Here is a 19,559-nt window from a genome sequence, read left to right as displayed (position 1 = left end):
AAAAAATGGATGTGAAAATTTCTTGGAGGAAAAAGAAATACAATTTATTGATTAGTCATTTAGCGCAAAAAACGCTTGAAAACGGACAACTATTCAACGATTTTAATAACGCGCGATATGTACTAATCATGTAAATAAAAAATTGAGTTAAATTATTATACATTAGTCACGTATGTTCTATTACAATCGCTTAAGCCCTACAAAATTCGTTTAATTTAAATAAGAATTTTTATATATATGTACAGTTCTTTAAAAACTTCTAATTCAGCTCGCATCATACCACCCAACTGTGCATTATATCTGGAAAAGTAAGATGTAATTATCTTTTATAAATAGCATAAATAAATATTTTTAGACATAACATCTATAAAGTATTTTGTTTCAACAGAAACAGCGATAGAAAAAGTACTCACGCCGTGGCGAAAAATTGTGATGATGCGTTACTCGTATATGAATATCTTGCGTTTCCCCTAAAATTCAATTCACTATTAACATTGTGATAAAATTAAACGGAACGATGTTACGTATAATTCAGGCATAAAATTTCTCACCTTAAAAATATATTTTACCTTGAGTTAGAATCAAAGACGACTATTTCTTGCTAGGAGGCATCAATGCTATGTCAACAATGTTAATATTTTAGATGTTATATTAAAAAAGTACGAGATGTAAATGGAACGTTAATTTATCGTGCGATATCAAAATTAATAAATACAAACATCTTTAACAAACAAATGAGGACAGAATCGCAAACTCTGTTCTCTTCTCTTATTATGCTAAAACTATGATTAATGTAATTAAGTATACAATTTTTTATAACATAGTTATAAAAACACTCTCACACTTTATTACAGTTTTTTAAAAATACAGTAGAATAAAATATATCACTTTCACTCGAGCGAACTTCAAAAACTTGCGAGAATTATTTTTCACGATTAGTATCCTCGCGGAAAACAATTCTCGCAAGTTTTTTGCAAAGGGTGTATCAAAAGTCTACATGCTGTTAGGCAACGAGTTATTTTATTCTAATGTGATTGGAGAAGTGTTCCAGTCACTATCACCACGATGACAACGAGGTCGATGGCAAAGCTCCCGGCGGCTTGCCGACTGGCACTATACCTGCACTGCCGCCGCGGTGGTCCAACAGTCTCGGCATATCGCACTCCTCGCACTTGTTCATTAATGGATGATTGTCGAAGGTGCACATAGTGCAGACCCAGGAAGGTTCATCCCGTTCCTCTCGGTCGTTATCACTCGCGATCGTTGTCGTCGGCTGTTCTGGTCGCCATGCCGGTAATTGACTCGGCAGACGTGGCGGTTGCGGATTCATCGGTCTCGTCGGCAACGACTGGCCGGTATAAATGCCCTGATAAAACTCCTCGTTGGTTTCGCCCAATGGTACTAAAAGCACGATCGTTGGCTACAAGTCGTTCTTTACTTCGCACGCGAGAACGTGATAAGATATAGATACCTCGTCTGTCTGACCATTGATCCACTTCATCGGCCAATCTGTCGCACTCGACCTGCAGCATATATATTTCGCTTCTCAACTTTTTCTTCAGCTCCTATAAAAGTCACGCTTTGAGACATACATGAAAAGTCTAAATGATCAATAATTTTTCTCGACTGTACATACTTGAGGTGATATCGAAGGATTCACTGGTCGGGCTAATGCTAGTACTTCCTTTTTCATCGCTTCGAGTCGTCCCTTCTCAACTCTCAGTTCCCTAGCGAGCCTTTCCTTCCTGGCCAATTGTTCTGCAACCAATTTCTTTTGGTGCTCCTCCACTAAAAAGTTCCAAGAACTGTTTTAACTGGCGAGTACACACAAGATTGGTCGAATCTCAGGTCGAAGCCTCAGATCTTACTTCACTCACGGTAACTCTAAATTACTATATACTGTGAGTAATAATTAACTATATCATATATCGCCCCGCCTCATTAGGATTTTATCTATCGCGATGATAACGACGAAATAGATACAAGGCAATACATCAATCACCGTATCTGTATCATAGATTAACAGAGGCGACGTCGCGCTCTCCGCGACACAGTACACAGTATTATCGTGCGCTTCCTTGCGAAAAAATGAAAAGAAAAACTGTTTAGCGTACAATGGCGCCTAGGAAATGCGTTGATAGCGCGCGAATCAGAAAAACCGGATCAGGTGGTCCGCGTAGTTATAACTGCGGGCGCACGTGGCTATGTATAGCCCGGAGCGTGGGGTCAGGAATGCGTAAATATCGTTCCCGGCGTTGTGTGCGTGGGCGTAGTACGTGCGACCGAGTGACTTCCAGGTAAATATACGTGCACACGCGATTCTGCAATGCTAGAACTGTGGGCAAAAGTGGAGACGAGGACGCGGACGGCGTCGCCTGCCATGCTGTCGCGGATTCCGACTTCGAGTCGATCCGATTCATGCGTTCACCTTGGCACAACGGCTCAGATCGATTCCGATCGGAGACCGCATGATCCCCGATTGCGGAAGAGGAAGAGGTGGTGACGGTGGGAAGCGCGACATCGCTGCCCGCTGTAGGCCCGGACGGCGTCGTCGGCAGGCTGCAACCTGGGATGATATTCGTCGTCGGTGACACGGAGGATGTAGTCGGCGCGCTCATCGTCGTCGTGGGCCTTGGCAGTTGGCTCGGCGCTTCTGGCGGAAGTTCTGAAAGCGATACCAGCGTTAATTTTAGTAATAAACTCTTCGGCAAGTGCAGCTGTATTCTTCATTTATATATAAATGAAGAATTATGTATATATATATATATATATATATATATATATATATATATATATATATACATACACACACACACACACATATACACATATATACATAATATGCACACACACACACACACACACACACACACACACACACACACACACACACACACACACACGCACGCACGCACGCACGCACGCACGCACGCACGCACGCACGCACGCACGCACGCACGCACGCACGCACGCACGCACGCACGCACGCACGCACACACACACACACACACACACACACACACACACACACACACACACACACACACACACATGGATGTCGAATTAAATTTCATTAAAATTAAAATTGTGATATCTGGAAATATTTTGCGTCTAGACACTAATGAAATTTTTTCCGATTCTTGGAAAATCGATTATTCTGACGATAAATAATCGATTATTAAAAATCTTGATTTTTACTGAATCAATTCCTTTTTTTAAAGAATCGATTCTTTTTTATGACAGATAATGCTACTTTAGCACACAATAATGCAGGATTCACATTGTGTCCGATGATATGAAATATGACATGATCAGAGTAACTATATAGTTTATTTTATAATTAAAAAAGAAATTTATTTTGTTTTCATTGTCAAATTAAAAAGGATATATCATAAAAAGGATATATCATAAGTACGTAACTCATCTACCTATGATATATTATAACAAATATAATAAATATAATAAAAATTAAGGGCGTAGAAATTAAAAAGAACTTATAGAAATTTAAAATTTGTCGAAATATTTTGAAGTTGAAAAATTGAGAAGATTGATATCGAATCACAGACCTCTTACTTGTTACGTCGGTGATATTTTGTGACTGACGAAAAATATGTTTATGAAAAAGATCAAATAAATAAATAACGGTGGCAAAGTAAAGAAATGCGACATTTCCAACAAACCAGACAAATATTTTTATTTATATTTAGAAGATTCTTCTAGAATATTAAAGTAAGCAGTGTCTAATAATTCAGTGTCTCTCATTAAGATTGATTTCATTTTTTATTCCTTGATATAAATATCATTTCAGAAATTAACCTTTTATGAAAATTATTTTCCAAGTCTAAGATGCTTATATTTTCTCAATCAAACGAATTATGATTGAAATACAACGTATGTTCGACGACTACCGAATGCTTAGGAGGATCTAACTTAAAATTGGTTTTTTGTTCGAAATTAAATATACCCTCTTTTTATTAATCATTTAAAATATCAATCGAACTTTTACATCGAAGGTGTACTACAAAATCCAAATTAAATTTTTTTAAACTAAAAACGTACCAGGCGACCGCAGCGGACTTGTTTGAGTCCACGGCGGTAATACATAGGACTTGGACATCGGCGGTCTGATTCTCGCCGCCGCCACGCTACCAACGTTTCCAGGACCGATGCTGATCTGTAGGCGGCTTTGAAAGCCGCGCGGATCCAAGGACGAAGTCGAGTACGTCAGGCTTGATCCTTCCGACCTGATATCGATCGGGGGTTGCGGCTCGGAAGAGGGTGGTCGGAGGGTCAGGCTAACCGAGGTATAACTTCGCGTGTGATCGATCTGCGTCTCGGGCTTTCCGATGGCCAGCAGAGGTTCGGCGTAATGAGGTCGTGGCACGACGACGAGGTCGCTTCGTTTACAGGCACCGATTGTCGATGCCGCTCGAAAATCTGTTGATGTAAAATCACGATTAGATATATATATATATATATATATTTTTTTTTAAAGATGAATTCTTTTCCGCTTAATTTCGCGAGTGATTTTAGCGCCTGTCTGAAACCAAAGAAGTCGACGGTGAAGTCCCCTGATTGAAATCAACTTGCAAACTAGTCCGTCCAAGCAGTTACTGAATGGTGATGTGATCGAGGCATGGCTTATGAGCGCGATTAATAAGAATTATCTTTAATAACATCCGCAATAAACAAGCGCACTGCGAGAGAGCAAGATATTGGCCTTCCGAGAAGAGTGCGTGGCGTTGTTATACAATCCGCTTTCACTTTTAATTACTCTTCTATGTCCTGCCCTATCTCCTCCTCATAGTTATCATTTCACGATCCCTTTTTATTTAATACTATCGTAATCTAATTCTCAATTTACATGTCCTTGACCGTATCACATATATATATTTAACGCTTAATTTAATTAATTTCTAATAATTATAATGCAATCTACAGCATAAAGTTTAAGTTGTTTTCTTTTCGAATTGTCTCTTCCCAAAATAATTTAATTTTGTTTTCAACTGTTATAAATTCCGATTATGAGCGTATCCAGAGGGGAGAGGGTTTAAACCCCTCCTCCGAATTTTTTTATTCATTCTTTTTATTTTTAATTATAAAATATGACATTATTTTGATTTCGAGTAAATTATCTGTTTTATATATATATATATATATATATATATATATATAAGATATTATTTTCTCCCAGTTATGACTTATGAATAATTTCTGGAATTTTGTATTTAATCAAAAAAAAAAAAGAAATAAAATGATGATTATGATTTACAAAACCTGATACTTTTCTCATTCAAAATCAGGAAGGAGAAGATATTCTAAGTTATAAAATACTAAAAAAAAAAAAAAAAAAAAAAAAAACGATTCATTAACTCAAAAAATTGCTATGTATGTGTTAATAGAATTGATAATCCTCCCCCTCCCCAAAAAATCCTGGATATGCTCATGTATACAATATCCATGCTATCTTTATTAAATTTCAGGAAAGTATATACAGTTTCCTTGATTAACAACTTGGAACTCTCAGCGTTAAGTAAAATGCGAATACAAAATCGACTTTAACAAGGAGTCAACGTCCGTTTTCCGTACCGCGATTGCCCGCGGGGCTGCAGGCGACGTTGACATTAAGCTCGAAGCCGGGCGGCACGTTGTTGCCGTTGCTGCCGTTGCTGCTGTTGCAACCGTCGTCGAAGAAGCCGCGCGACGTGCAGGCGGCCGGCGCGGACGAGGGGGTGGCGACGCCGCTGGACGACGCCGGCGTCGCGGCTGCGACAGCGACGGCCGCGGCGGCGGTGCTGCGGGTGCAGCCTACGGGAGGGTAGCGACGGGTCATACCGATGTCCAACGACGCCGGTCGATGGGGACGCCCGGCGACGACGTTGTTCGCCATTTGATTCATCGCGCAGCAACGTTGTTGCGACACGAGTTGTTGCTGCTCTCGTTGTGGCGTCTGCGGTTGCTGCGGCTGCGGTTGCGGCGGAGGCGGCGGTTGTACCCCGGTACAGGGGGCCGGGGGTGGAAACGCGCCCGGCGACGGACGGGACTCCTGGGTGGCCCGCAGGCTTCTCGCGCATGTCTCCCGGTCGTGACTGTTCTGCAACGCACACGTACACCAGGAGTCAGCTTGCCGCCGATCGTCCCCGAGACGTCAGTTTCCGGTTTCCAGGAGACGCGCGCGTACCTCTTCGACGTCGCCGCCTTCCGGAAGGAAGGCGTCACACGATCGCTTACGGTTAATCGCTCGTATCACAGCATACATAAGTGTACGCTGGAAAAGAATTCTATTTATAATATCCCAGAAACCGAAATCAGATGTTCCTCCGAACAATCTCCTTGGCCAATCCGAAGCTTTTCGCCGGCAAGAGGAACGTCCTCGTATTTTTGCAATGTTTAATCCTTTAAAGATCTTTTAAAAATTGAAATCGAAAGTGAAATTTTACTAAAATGATCTTCGTCGTTTTTTTTTTGTTTTCTTTTCTAAGAAGAATGTCATCGAAGGAAGTAAGTCTTCGAAACGAGTAATTCAAACGTGAACGGAAGGCACATCCGATGGTTCTGAGAGAGCCTACACACTTGAACAACGTACACACAGGTTCCACGCTCGTGCAAAACAGATTCAGCGATGCATGACGCAGGCGAGGGAGGCGAGAGACGTAAGAAGGAGGGAAGGGAACATGATTGTTAATCCATGTTAAGTCGTATATGCCGTAAACCGTGTTGCAGGCACTGGCTGGTTAGTCGTTATTGCGGCGATTCTGAAACGATGAGTTAGTCGAACGAAGATTCTCTCGTGAAGATTCGTGCCTGAGAGTGCGGAAGTTCGGTGTTTGTTTAATAGGACCACACTCCTGACACGGGCAAAGGCCACCTGTATACCTGGGCGATGCACTGGGAGACGACGTGATCAGGGAGCGCGGGGAACTGCTGCTTCAGCTCGTGGAACAGCTGCATGATAGTGATGTTAGAGCAGTGGCACTCCCCCATCGTGGGCCCCCATCCTCCTGGCAGGGCCTACCTGCAGGTGCCACAGGTATCGTTACAACGTCGTCGGTCCTCGTCGTTGGACCGATATACAAGGTGGTCGAGTTCTCTTTCTCTCTCTCTCTCTCTCTCTCTCTCTCTCTCTCTCTCTCTCTCTCTCTCTCCCCCCCCCCCCCCCCGTTAATTTAAATGCTTAATAAAACGGGCCAACGCGCGCCAAGAGGCCCTCCCGACGCCCCTCTCTTTCTCTCTCTCTCTCTCTCTCTCGTAAACGACCGTGATACTACCGCATCGATGACGAGAGACGAGCCAAGAGTTCTCTCGTAATAACGCGATCCGGAAGCCTTCCCAGAAACGTGGATATTTTATAATTCATTGGATGCGTCGAGTTGGGCCGTATCCAGATCGAACGTTCCTTGAACGGCTCTCGACGTCGAGCGCGAGATGCCGAACGAGAAATCGATAACCGACGATAAGCTCTCAATGATTGGATAGGAAATGATGGGAAGAGAGAGAGAGAGAGAGAGAGAGAGAGAGAGAGAGAGAGAGAGAGAGAGAGATCGTGGAAGTTGGCAACCGGAAAACACGTGAAAAGAGCACACGTGCACTTAGTCTTTTTTCGAGGACGACTTCGGCAGGTGCAACGCGTTACTCTTGAAACTTGGAGTCTCTTCCTTTCGCCCCTTCATCGTGTTCCAAGTAGGAAAGACGGAAGCTTTCCCACTCCCTCCTTTCTCCCCTACCCCTCCTCGACCTCCCGCCCCCCCCTCTCTTTCTCTCTCTCTCTCTCACTCTCTTTCTCTTTCTCTCTTGATGGCATATCTTATCGTATTTATAAACCCGCCTGGCTGACCCATTTTTCAAGAGTAACGCACAAGTCGAACCGAGTTGTTCCCCCGTTTCTACACGGTAATGAATGAGAAGCTCTCGTTATCTCCCGCAGAAAATCACTCGTGCAAAATCGCGCGCAAGCGTACATTGTTCAAAACTCATAAACTGAAATACAATCGATACCGTCTGACAAATTTAACGAGCACGACGAAAGGATCGAGCTCTTTTGACACGCTTCGTCCGCATTCCAGCATCCGAGTGTGTGTGTGTGTGTGTGTGTGTGTGTGTATGTGTATTACGACATTTACATTCTCTTGCCCTTATATCTGTAGTTCACTCGATATCCCTCTTTTATCAATTCTTTTTTATATTTTTTTTAATTAATTTTTTCCAGTTTTTTTCAGTTTCTCGATATATTTTAAGTATGATTAAATTATTTTCAAAATGATAAAAGGATAAACATAAATAGAAATATTTAAATAGAATTAAATAAGATGTTTAAAATGGAAGGGATGTCAAGAGGACTATATCTCCATGTGGTAACGCCAAAATAATCGCCGAAATGAAGTTATTTCTGTTAAAAGATTATGGAATAAATTATGATTATGATTATGAAAAATAAATTACGATTTTTTTTAACATAAAAATGGATATAACTCGGAAACAGCTTATTTCCGGATCTATATTTATATAGCTTTTTTTTCTTCTTTTTAGGTCCCAGATCACTTGAAGAAATAGTGCGGGCGAGTTCCGGACACCCCGTATAAGCGTGCGATTAAGGAGAAATCGAAAACGCGCACGAATCGTCGCGGATGACCGGCTGATTCAAAATCCCGATCCCGATCCCGTTGGCGGCCGATCGCTCCACGACACCCGCTACATCGCAGAATTGGCAGCTACGTCGCAGAACGATGGACACCTGTGCGGTGTGCCACGTAAGAGTGCCACATAATTATTAGCCGGCACACCGAGGAACGCGCCACGCGCTCGCTCCCGCCAACGACCATGATGAAATTTCGTGGATAATATTATATTTCACGAAAAAGAGAGAAAATTGTGCGAAGTGATCATTGATCATGAAAAAAAAAAAAAAAAAAAAAAATGATCACGCATCACGCGTGCCAGAGAGAAATAAACACATATTTCTAAGGAGAGATAAAAATTTCAAAAAGGACGTTGCCAAAATAGCATTGGACGGACCAAAATATTGCAGGACTAGTGTGAATGATTTAAAAAAAAAAAAACCTTCTTCGCAGATTACTGTCGACTTCCTTTTTGATCGAGCACAAAGATTTTCGAGATAATAATGCATTTTAACTACTTTCGCAAGCTCGCGATTGATAAACGGCGCGATGCCAACTTGATCGAAAAAGGTTTTGGAGGGGACGTAAAAGCTTCGGTCGCGCGGAATTTGCATTTGGAGCATGGCCACGCGGCGAAATAAAGTGCTAGAATTAATAATCTCCGCCATTTCCTTTTCTTCCGTCTGTTCGTACCTGGCCAGACGGCGAGTCAGGTGAATGAGGCATCAATCAAGGAGGAAAGTGTTTATTGACGCGCCTTGCTTCGTTCATGTCTTGATCTTTAAGTGAGTTAATTAATCTAATTTGGCACAATATTCTACGCGTCGTCAGACATTCGATTGATATTTATTTTTATTTTTAACTTTTCTAAATGTTCAAAAAGAATGCGTGGCTTTTCTGGCATGTAAATTTTTTTTATAAAAACTCTTTCTCTTTTGCCCATTATTTCGGACTCGTTTACTCTTCGGTTTCTTTGATTCTTTGGCAGGTAACTCGCTCTCCCTCTCGAGATTTTCGAAAACAAGTCTATACGCAAATGAGCGAAATGCAAATAAATGCGAGTGGGCAGATGGCACTCGAAGATGGTGGCCGCGCGAATTCGTTCCGGCTCTGTTTGCGATCAACCGAATAAACCAATCCGCTCATGCCAGAGAATCTTTTTAAGCGGCGTAAAACGCAATAGGATTTCTGTATCTTGTGAGACGAATCAGGATAATTATAAGAAGAAGAGTGCCGACAAAATCAAATTGTCGCAACAGTAATTCGAATATGAGAGACAAATCTTTCATCAGGTCTATTCAAACCCTGAGAAAAAAAAATTCCCTGATAATTTCCTGATTTGCAAGGCAACTTATTAAAATATTTCCAGATAAAATGGAAATATTTTTAAATCTATTTCACAAATATATATATAAATCATAAAATAAAATTACAAATCACTCGAGTTTCAAATTTGAAAAATTTTGAAACTATAAGAACTTTAAAAACTAAGACGTATGTTAGTATAAATATAAATATTATAATAATAATAATGTTATATTGCATACAGTTTTTAAACTTTATTTTCAACAGCTACAAATAAAAAATTATGCATAACCGGAATAAAATTTTACCTTTATAATATTATTAAAGTAAATATTCGCCTTTAAACAAAATTGCACCTAACATAAAATTGTTTTCTTCAATACTGAATATTAGATTAGTCATAAAATCAATGTGCTCTAATATTTGAAGTGGATGAGTTCACTATTATCGTTAAAAATTATCGATGAAACGAACTCTCGATTATATCATATAAAAATAAAATGTTAGGAAAAATAACTTCAAAAAAATTCCTTAATTTATAATGAAATTCCTTGATTTTTCAAAACATGAAAAAATTCCTTGAGAATTTTCCAGGTTTTCCAGGTTTTTTTCAGATACTCTGCATTGGCTCATTACGTACTCGCCATGTTACATCCTTCGACTTTTACCAAATAAATGTAGTCAATAGATATTTTATTTATGCAAAATTCTTCGTCAGAGTGAAGATATTTGAGTTCCCAGATACTCAAAATGTTTTTATTCAAAGCCGATTATAGAGATAATTAAAGATCAAATTGAAAAACTTTCATTAATCGAGAACATTCGCGAAAAAGACTTGGTCAAAAAAGAAAAAAAAAACGCGCCAGAGACGGAATCACGCTGCATTTTCGTAAGAACCTGCGCATAATAAAACAAATATTAGGAACAGAAATAAATATTAAATTTTGGAAATAAAAAAATTTGGAATAAAAATTAAATGTAACGTACAATGAATATAAATAAATATAAAATATAGTCATATTTCAGATCTACTTGTATTCATTATGCGTTACGTTCAATTTTTATTTTGAATTTTTATGTTTAAAATTTAATACTTGTACCTATTCCTCCATTATGCGCAGAGCCTAAAGCCGTTGTCACACAACATATTAGTGTCGGTCCACAACAAGTATTTAATCTTTAAGTCGTAAGAAATTGACCAATCATAGTCGATTATTCTTTTCATATTCGATTATAATTGATCAATTTCTTACTTCTTAAAGCTTAAATCACCTATTGTGGACCGACACTTACGGACGCGGATCGGATTGGGATTACGGATCATGGATCAGAATTCAGCCAATCAAGGCGAGGCAGCTTCACCTTGATTGGCTGAATTCCGATCCGCGATCCGTAATACGTAATGTGACAATAGCTTAAGGGAGATAGTAAAATCGTGAAATGAAAATGGGGAGGGGATGATCGGAAAGCCGAAAGTTTCGGGACGCCTCTGACAGCGACGGGGATGTTTTAAGAGGGGAATGAGAGCGCCGTGCGCGTCGGGACAAGCGAAAAAGGAAAAGCGGAATTCCAGGCTGCCGAGAAGATATTTGTGTCATGAAATACCCGAGAGAGACGCGCGTACGTAGACCGCGGCTGTTTTCGTCTGGGTCCCGTGTAGAAACGCGAAGGAAAAGCAATGGATTTTGCTCGGTATTTCCACGTCTCCACCCTTCGTTTTGCTCCACACTGCGCGAAATTACTCTCCCAGGCGACGCGCGGAAATCCGTCGAAATCCGCCGAAATCCAAATGCGAAATCCAAGACGCGCGGAAGATCGTCTTTCAATTTTCCGTGTCCATGTTCAATTGTCCGTGGCCGTTTCCGATTGTCCGCGAGCGGAAAAACGCAAGAGGAAACCGTGAGAATTCTCCCTCCCTCCTTCCCGCGAATTTGACGGAACGGCAATCGCGATTGGTTATAAAAAAACTGCGAGTCACACGAATGCGGCGAATCGCGTGTCTCCGAAATTGCACACAGTGCACGGCTATCCGACACCTGTTGCTCGCAACGACGTCCCGAGAGTTAATTACACGTTAATAATGTCTAATGAACGACAACGTACGAACGCAATGAACCGCGCGTGGCTTTATTAGAAACGCGATGCCTGCAAATCTAAAATCTAAATCTAAATATTCTCGAATAACATTTTTATATACGGATTTGCCGAATGCGATTTTTATATAAATAAAATATTATCGTCATATCGTTATTATTATTATTATTATTATTATTATTATTATTATTATTATCGTTATTATTATTATTATTGTTGTTGTTGTTGTTGTTGTTGTTGTTGTTGTTGTTGTTACAAGAATTTATCCATCGAAGTTGTTAAAGGGATAGACGTAAACGATCGGCACGACGCTTCCTCGATATCGTGAAAATCCAATGCTACGAGATCCGACCCGCGTCGGGGAGTTTAACGTACGTCGGGGGCGTCAAGTCGATCGGCCACCAGACGAAAATAAGGAACCAAGAATAATAATTGACGGGGGACGCGCACCGTTAATGTTAAGCAGAGCCGTACGATAAGTCGTTCTGCCGCGCGCCGGCAAAAATAAACACCAACTACACTGAAAATAATATCGCACTTTTTCTCTCCCGCAAGAGAATTTGCAAAACACCGTCATCGCCGCCGTCTATGTACAGGGTGTCTCTATCAGCCAGTAACCAATGGAATTATAAGTCGATTAAATGCCCTAATGTCCAACGCGATTAATTAATTGAATCGAACAGTTTTTTAATGTCTTTTTAAAATTTTTAATATTTTTTCTGGAAGTACAGAAAAGTCGCCGATAGTGACATAGGTTTCCTAAAGAGATACTCTTATTTCGCAGAAATTAAAAATTGCACTTTATTAATACTAATGGAAATATAATGATTTGTTTAGATGATTAAAGAAATAAAAATCCATAATTCATATATTTGTAGCTTATTTCTATATAAAATTAGCTAAAAACATATTTTTCAAATGCGAAAATAAAATTCTTACGATTTTCTTTTGCAAATTAAAAAATAATATTAAATTATTTTACATGTTCATAATAGCTTCCTAAAATTATTTCATATTTACATTTTTCTTTTTCTTATTTTTTTTATAATACAAATTTCAAATATAAAATCGGAATATAGCACAAGTCAGCATCTAGTTATCGTATTCAGACAAATATTATGAAGAAATGTTAACTTAATCTAATGTAATCTTTGTGATTGATCTATTATTTGTGTCTTATGAAAGAGCAAAAAGAAAAATAAACATAATTTATTAATTTACTTCATTATTAATTCTTCACTACTACATTCGAATTCTGATAACACTGTCTATTATGTCAATTTTGAAGCTCAATTTTTCAAATGCTCATTTTTGGTTATCTTATTAAATAGTTAATTATTGCAAAATACAAAACAATATTATAAAAATTTATGTCAAAAATCTGTTAAAAAAACACTTTTTAGTTTGTAATTTATGTTTCTAAAATTTTATATTTAGTTTTTGTTTAAAAAATATAGCCCGAAAACAAAAAAGTATAACGACAAATATAATATCGATAACTTTTTTCTAGTATATTAAAAAATACTTTTAATATATCAATTAAAAGGGATGATGAATGATCTCGAAGCGAGAGATATACGCGAGTTAGATTACTTTCATAATTCAGCTTCCTCTACGAAGTTAATATCGATTCTCAGAGTGACTCTCTAGATTGAATGTAAACATGGGCATGTAAAGTTAGCATCTTAACTTTAGTTCTCGAAAATTATGATTAAGTTCTAGCTACTTTGTAAGAAATATAAGAATTTCTTTATGTTTAAAAAAAATTCCGACGATTAACATTAAATATTAATATTAAAAATAATACGTAAAAAATGAGATGCTAACTTCACATTCAATGTTACGACTGAATAATTAATGAATAACTCATGAATAACTCATTTGAATAACTCATTTGATGTTTTACAATATAAATATCGTGGGCTTCTGTTACCGATGAAAATTTTCATCGGGATATATTTGAATACGGTTCATATTATATCCCAATGAAAATTTTCATCAGTTTCATGCGCGTTCTATTCTAATTAATCATTAACATTAAAATTATTGAGTAAGTTTGGCGATCATTTTATTACGCAACTATCGTTTAAACGGTAAACAATTGCTTCTTCGTTAGACGAAGATAAAATCCTATCACGCCTCGTAATCTAAATAACCAATTATGCCGAAATGTAATGAGAAATGTAATAAGAATTAAATTTACGAATCGTCCATATTTTAATTCGAGGACACCTAATCGCGAATGTTAAGGAAATAATGAGATAATGACGAAGGATATCAACAATTGTATCCTCTAGAGTGAATTTCATATTATTAATGTTCGAGAGAACATTAGGAGTTATGTCAAAGCGTTAGTAAAAAATTGATAAAGCCTAGAATTGCGATGTTAAATACAGAATCGAAATTTATTAGCAAATTCCTGCTTAGCAGAATTCATACTAATGTTTCAACAAATACATGTTACTCAGTATAGTAAAAGTCCAAAAATTTGACTGCCAGAAAGTCAGAAAATCGCGTCGTCCGAAAATTTCCTTTTTGAAAAGTCAAATATTTTTTTTTAATTTCCAAATACAATGTTGTTTGTCAATTTCAAATCTGTCGATTGAATTAACGTATCATCAATCTGAAATGCAATAGACACAGATAGAAGTCGCGGAAATGAGCAAGTAAATATAATTATTTTGATAAATTAAGCATTCAAATTAAACAGTTAATGAGCAAGCCAATAAAACTTGTTTTTCTCTTTATCTTTTCTTAAATTTAAATTTTGGTACTGCCCAAAAATCCGGAAAATCAGAACCAAGTCTCCCGGAGGGGTACACAGAAAAACAATTTTGCTAAAGTTATCTAAAAAAAATTTTTACCAAATACCGATCTGAAAATAATTCAGTTTCGGACTATCAAAATTACGTGGAACATTTAAGCATGATGACAATAATACTGCAAAAAATCTTTGATATTCTAACAATCAATTTGAACATTCCATAATTATTTCGATACGTTCCGTAATTATTTCGATAATCTAACAAAATTATTTTCAGATCTAAATTAAGCAAAAAAATATATTTTAGCAAAACTGTTCTTTCCGCGCCGCTTCAAATTCTTGGACTCTTATCATAATATAATTCCAATGAAAATTTTGCGTACGATTATCGATATCTAATTCCCGCGAGTGCGCGAGTTTCGCTCCGAATTTGTCGACGAACGCGGGCGGTGTCGATCGGCGCCTCAGGACGTCTCAATCGCCGGAAACGAGCACCTGATCCAATGGTTGGCCAATCGTCACTAGTATGTACTTCTTGACTTTAAATAAACCGACGCAGCGAGAGGCGGAACGCTCCACCGCGGGCTTGTTATGACAAGCACGCGATACATTTGTTTTATGACGGGCCGTTAAATTGATGCGGCAGTGGCACGGACCGATCGCGATTTGTCGTACTTGATACTTAGCCCCTCTCCCCTTCCTCCCCCTCCTCCCCCGCTTCCTCTTACCGCTATCTGTCAAACGAAATGGAATTCTCTGCGCCCGTGTTGCTGCGTGCTTTACAACGTTATGAAAACCCGCGACATTTTAAAACGCGAAATCCTCTCAAAATTAAGCAAAATCCTCTCAAAATTAAAACTTCAAATCAAACATTCCCAAGATTTTACCCTTTTTATATATATTCCACTTTTATACCGCTCATACTTTTTTTTTCAGCTTAATCATTTTCAAATACACTAATCTTTTTTTATCATTAAAATATAATATATTACAATATCTTTAATTTACATTTATATACTATTATTATATTCATATTATATTTCTATTTTCACACCTCAAAATTTATCAAACTATATTTTATTATAATTTTAATAAAAATTCTATTACTTAAAAATTAAAATTATTTCTACTAATTTAACAATTGTAATATATACACAATTATTATATACATAAAACTTTTATTTATTCCATCAATTCTATATTCAATGTTAATTCTAAAATAAAAAAATAAAAAAAATTAAATTTATCTTCTCTCAATTTTTATCTCACTTATAGATACTTCTTTTAGATTTTCTAAATAAATTCTGTAAATTTATTAAAAAAAACTTTATATAAATAAAAGTTTGAGCAGTTTGATATCCCACTTTATCTCGCGGTAAAAATATTCTGCCTGTCTTTTACGCGCGAGTGCTGGTTCAATTATGTAATTGATTTGATAATTCGATTCGCGAGAGGTAGGAGAACGAGATCGCAACTGGAGGCGGTAATCGATCGCATTGAGAGAAGCTTGTTTACACGCGCACACGCACGCACACGCACGCACGCGCACACATATGCACCGTAACAGCATTTAAAGCGTGACGTCGCGCGTTTTTACGCGCATAATTCTTGCCCACGCGCGCGGAAACTTGTGCGGGTACGAGAGAGAAAGAGATTATCAACGCGCAAACATTATCGTAAATCTTGCGCAACGATCGAAACCGATATATGACGCGGCGGGCGCACATTTTTCTACTATTTTTCCATCGCCGCATGGCTAAAGATAATCCTATCTCGTTCTCCGCGTCGCGACACCGTATGTATGTGTGTGTGTATGTGTGTGTGTGTGTGTGTGTGTGTTTTTCCTACATTCAAATCAAAATAAATATATAACGTATATAAATGTGATAGGATTAAGGACAAGAATCGGCGCGGTTGTTGGCGCGCAATTAAATTTAATAAAATTTAACATCAATAAATAAGAAGATGGAAGTCGGTATTAAAAATATATAAAAATAAAAAAAATTGAACGTTTCGAATCATATTCAGCGATACAAATTAAGAGTGCAATAATCATATAAAAAAAGAAAAGGAAGAAAAAAATGATCTTATCTCAAGAATAAAGAATAATGATATATTATAAAACAAATATACGGGGGAGGGAGGGGGCGAAACATTACGTAATAAAAAATTATTAATTTACTATTAATTATTAAGTTTAACACACAGCACGATGTCGTTTACCTTGTGTTACCTGACTATTCGTGTCATTCGACATTTTATCATCGGACAGCGTTTACTTTTTGTTACGAGCATTTTAAGAGATCTCGACAGCGTCCGGCCATCACTGAGCGGATTATCCACCCATAGGGGGTGAATCACGTGGGAGGAGACACGCGCGTTCGTTCAAGGGCTAAGGGAGAGACGCGTGGAGAGCGTGCGACCGAAGGGAACGGAGTCCAAGCGCGTGACTGAAACGAAAACGGTGTCCCCGCGGTGTTCGTCGCGGAGACTCCGCGCGAAAGCGCATTGTTGTCGGTGGCGCGTGTTTCATCCGGTGCATTCCGTCGCAGGTGTATTTTCGTGCCGCGTGGAGGAGGTGCTCGCCGTCGCGAGTAAAAGTCAGAGCGCGCCTCCGTTTCCCTCGGCCCGTGCCCGACGCGGGGGAGGCGGTCGACGACGACGACGACGACAACGACGACGACGACGACGACGACGACGACGACGACGGCCGTCTGGAGCGCGCCGTTTTTAGACCTAAACTCTAGACTCCGGACGGCGGACTCACCGGACGGCAACCATCGGAGACGTCCGACGAGCGGCAGGCTGTGGCGACGTTGTTGCGCCTCTCTTCCTCCTCACTCTCGTCGTGGGGAGGAACCGACGGCTTCGTCCTCTCGAAGGAAGGAAGGGATCAGCGGCGCGATTTCGCACGCCTCGCGGTGCTCTCACCTGTCACTGTGCTCGCGAACGCGATTACACGCCCGTCGAACCGTCCCGGCAACTTCTGCGTTCCGTGTCGTTCTGCCTTCCGACTTTCTCTCGCGTCGCTTTATTCTTCTTCTCTCTCGTTTCGTCGCTTCCAATCGCTTTTCGCTCCCGCGGTTTCCCCTTTAAGAGATAAGCCGAACGGCTACCATCCGTCGGAGTCACCGATCAGCTGTGCACTGCGTGCCGATCACCGCGCAGCTCCGCCCGCACTTCCGCCGTGGCGCGGCACGTCGCGACGCGACGCGACGCGACGACGCGCGCGCGACGTCGCCCGCGCGATTTAATATTCCGCCGAATTCTCGGCAGGCGAGGTGACCGCGAACGTCGACGGACGGGAAAGCCGACGGTAACTCGTGCGGTCACGTAGTCAAGATGGCCGCGAAAAATCGAAAGTCGCCGAGCCGCCGTTCCTATTTATGAATGGAAGACGCGTCACAATAGCGGGACGCCGCGGTTACGCGGACGAGGGACGAGGGAAGGGTGAGCGATCGGCGGGGTGGAGAGGGAATGCGACGTCCATCCGCGCGCTATTTTAGATCACGTACGAAAGACCGGACATCGGCGCGCGGCGTCGCGACGGATACGGACCTCCTCTCTTCTCGCTGTGTACTCGTTATCTGGGTTCCCCGCCAGGCCGGTATCTTCCTCTCGCGCGGAAATCACGCGCCGATAACATTAGTTTACATTTTTTTTTTTTTTCTATTTTTAACCGAACAAGAGACTTTTTACAAGATTTTTGAATGCTAAAAACGATGCTGCCAAAGTCAAGGAAGGATGATACGAAAAGGCTTATTTTTGCTATAGGAAAAGTAAAATAAACATTTCTTATAATTTTTGAGGCGAGGAATTATGATGCTTATGTTACATGACGCATAAAAGATTGAGTTTAAACGCGTGAAAACGTATGCAGTCATTAGCTATATCAATAAAACTCTATATTAAAATTCTTCAGAACATGTCTAAAAAGATATAAAAAAAAAATAAATAAATTTTATAGGGGATGAATAATATATTCATGATTTCTGATTAGAATTTTAAAATATTATTAACTCTTTCTAAAAAAAATCCTCAAATATCCCAAATATAAAAAAATCGTGTTTTGCACTACACTTCAATTATTTTAGAAATCTTGGCGACGTATTGAAAAGATTTGGCTTGCAGCATTGTTTTCAGCATCTAAAACTAAGAAACACTTTGTCAGGTTCAAAATAATTTTTTGCTTTAAATTAGTGTAATTGAGATTCTAATCTAAAATTAGATTGACATGAATACAACGAGAAGCGCGAAACTCGTAAAACATACAAAATATTCGCCTCATAAAAAGCGCATTATTTACGAAAAATGAAAAAAATGTTGAGTATTAAAAAAAATGTCTGTTTCTTGTAATCTGTTGCTTCACGAAAAATACACTATTCGCGAAAAGAGAAGAGAATATTCCATGTTAAAGAGAGAGTGTCTTGGTTTTTCCACGATTTGTTGTTTCACGAAAAGTACAACATTTGCGTAAAATATTCCGTGTAAAAGATATTTCGTTGAAAAGATATTTCTTGAACTTTTGTAATCCATCGCTTCGTGACTCGGCGGGGCCCGAGTGCAAAATTAAACTCACCTTATGTTTCGTTTCGTATTAATGATTCTTTTCTTCACCTTTCCATGTACAATTTTGTACAATTGATTTCTTACGGCCACCAGATATAAAAATATCAATAGCATACATATATTTAACAAAAAATAGCGCCCAGATATCATATATAAAATTTTAGGATATTTTGTATTATATTAGATACGAGAACTTATAACTATGTCGCATA

The 19,559-nt window shown here is 39.2% G+C and overlaps 1 protein-coding gene and 1 long non-coding RNA gene across 9 annotated transcripts; one reads left to right on the top strand and one right to left on the bottom strand.

The window, feature by feature from the left end:
• Positions 1-18: 18 nt before the first annotated feature.
• On the bottom strand, positions 19-19,451 carry Tab2 (TAK1-associated binding protein 2). 8 transcript variants are annotated; one of them, XR_016138093.1, is made up of 11 exons: positions 17,546-19,451; positions 6,877-7,015; positions 5,590-6,094; positions 4,060-4,437; positions 2,429-2,665; positions 1,637-1,788; positions 1,472-1,565; positions 1,120-1,401; positions 552-617; positions 414-470; positions 19-300 (listed from the first exon to the last, which is right to left on the bottom strand). XR_016138093.1 is itself a non-coding variant. In XM_089071589.1 (10 exons), exons 2-10 carry the CDS (start codon positions 6,982-6,984, stop codon positions 275-277), a joined length of 1,839 nt encoding a protein of 612 aa, XP_088927715.1. In that variant the 5' UTR covers positions 6,985-7,015; positions 17,546-19,451; the 3' UTR covers positions 19-274. The 8 variants fall into 8 exon arrangements, 6 of the variants coding, with proteins under 6 accessions (XP_088927715.1, XP_088927711.1, XP_088927714.1 ...); XR_016138092.1 differs by having other exon boundaries at positions 570-617; XM_089071589.1 differs by lacking the exon at positions 552-617.
• On the top strand, positions 6,891-10,447 carry LOC105428110 (uncharacterized). Its single transcript, XR_967966.2, has 2 exons — positions 6,891-7,030; positions 8,527-10,447. It is a non-coding gene; the product is annotated as an uncharacterized LOC105428110 (long non-coding RNA).
• Positions 19,452-19,559: the final 108 nt, after the last annotated feature.

This window comes from Pogonomyrmex barbatus, unplaced genomic scaffold (genome assembly GCF_055798465.1).
Source record: "Pogonomyrmex barbatus isolate J1 unplaced genomic scaffold, ASM5579846v1 scaffold12, whole genome shotgun sequence".
Lineage (NCBI taxonomy): Eukaryota > Metazoa > Arthropoda > Insecta > Hymenoptera > Formicidae > Pogonomyrmex > Pogonomyrmex barbatus.
Note: the sequence above shows the minus strand (reverse complement) of the source record. Positions and strands in the feature narration are given on the sequence as shown.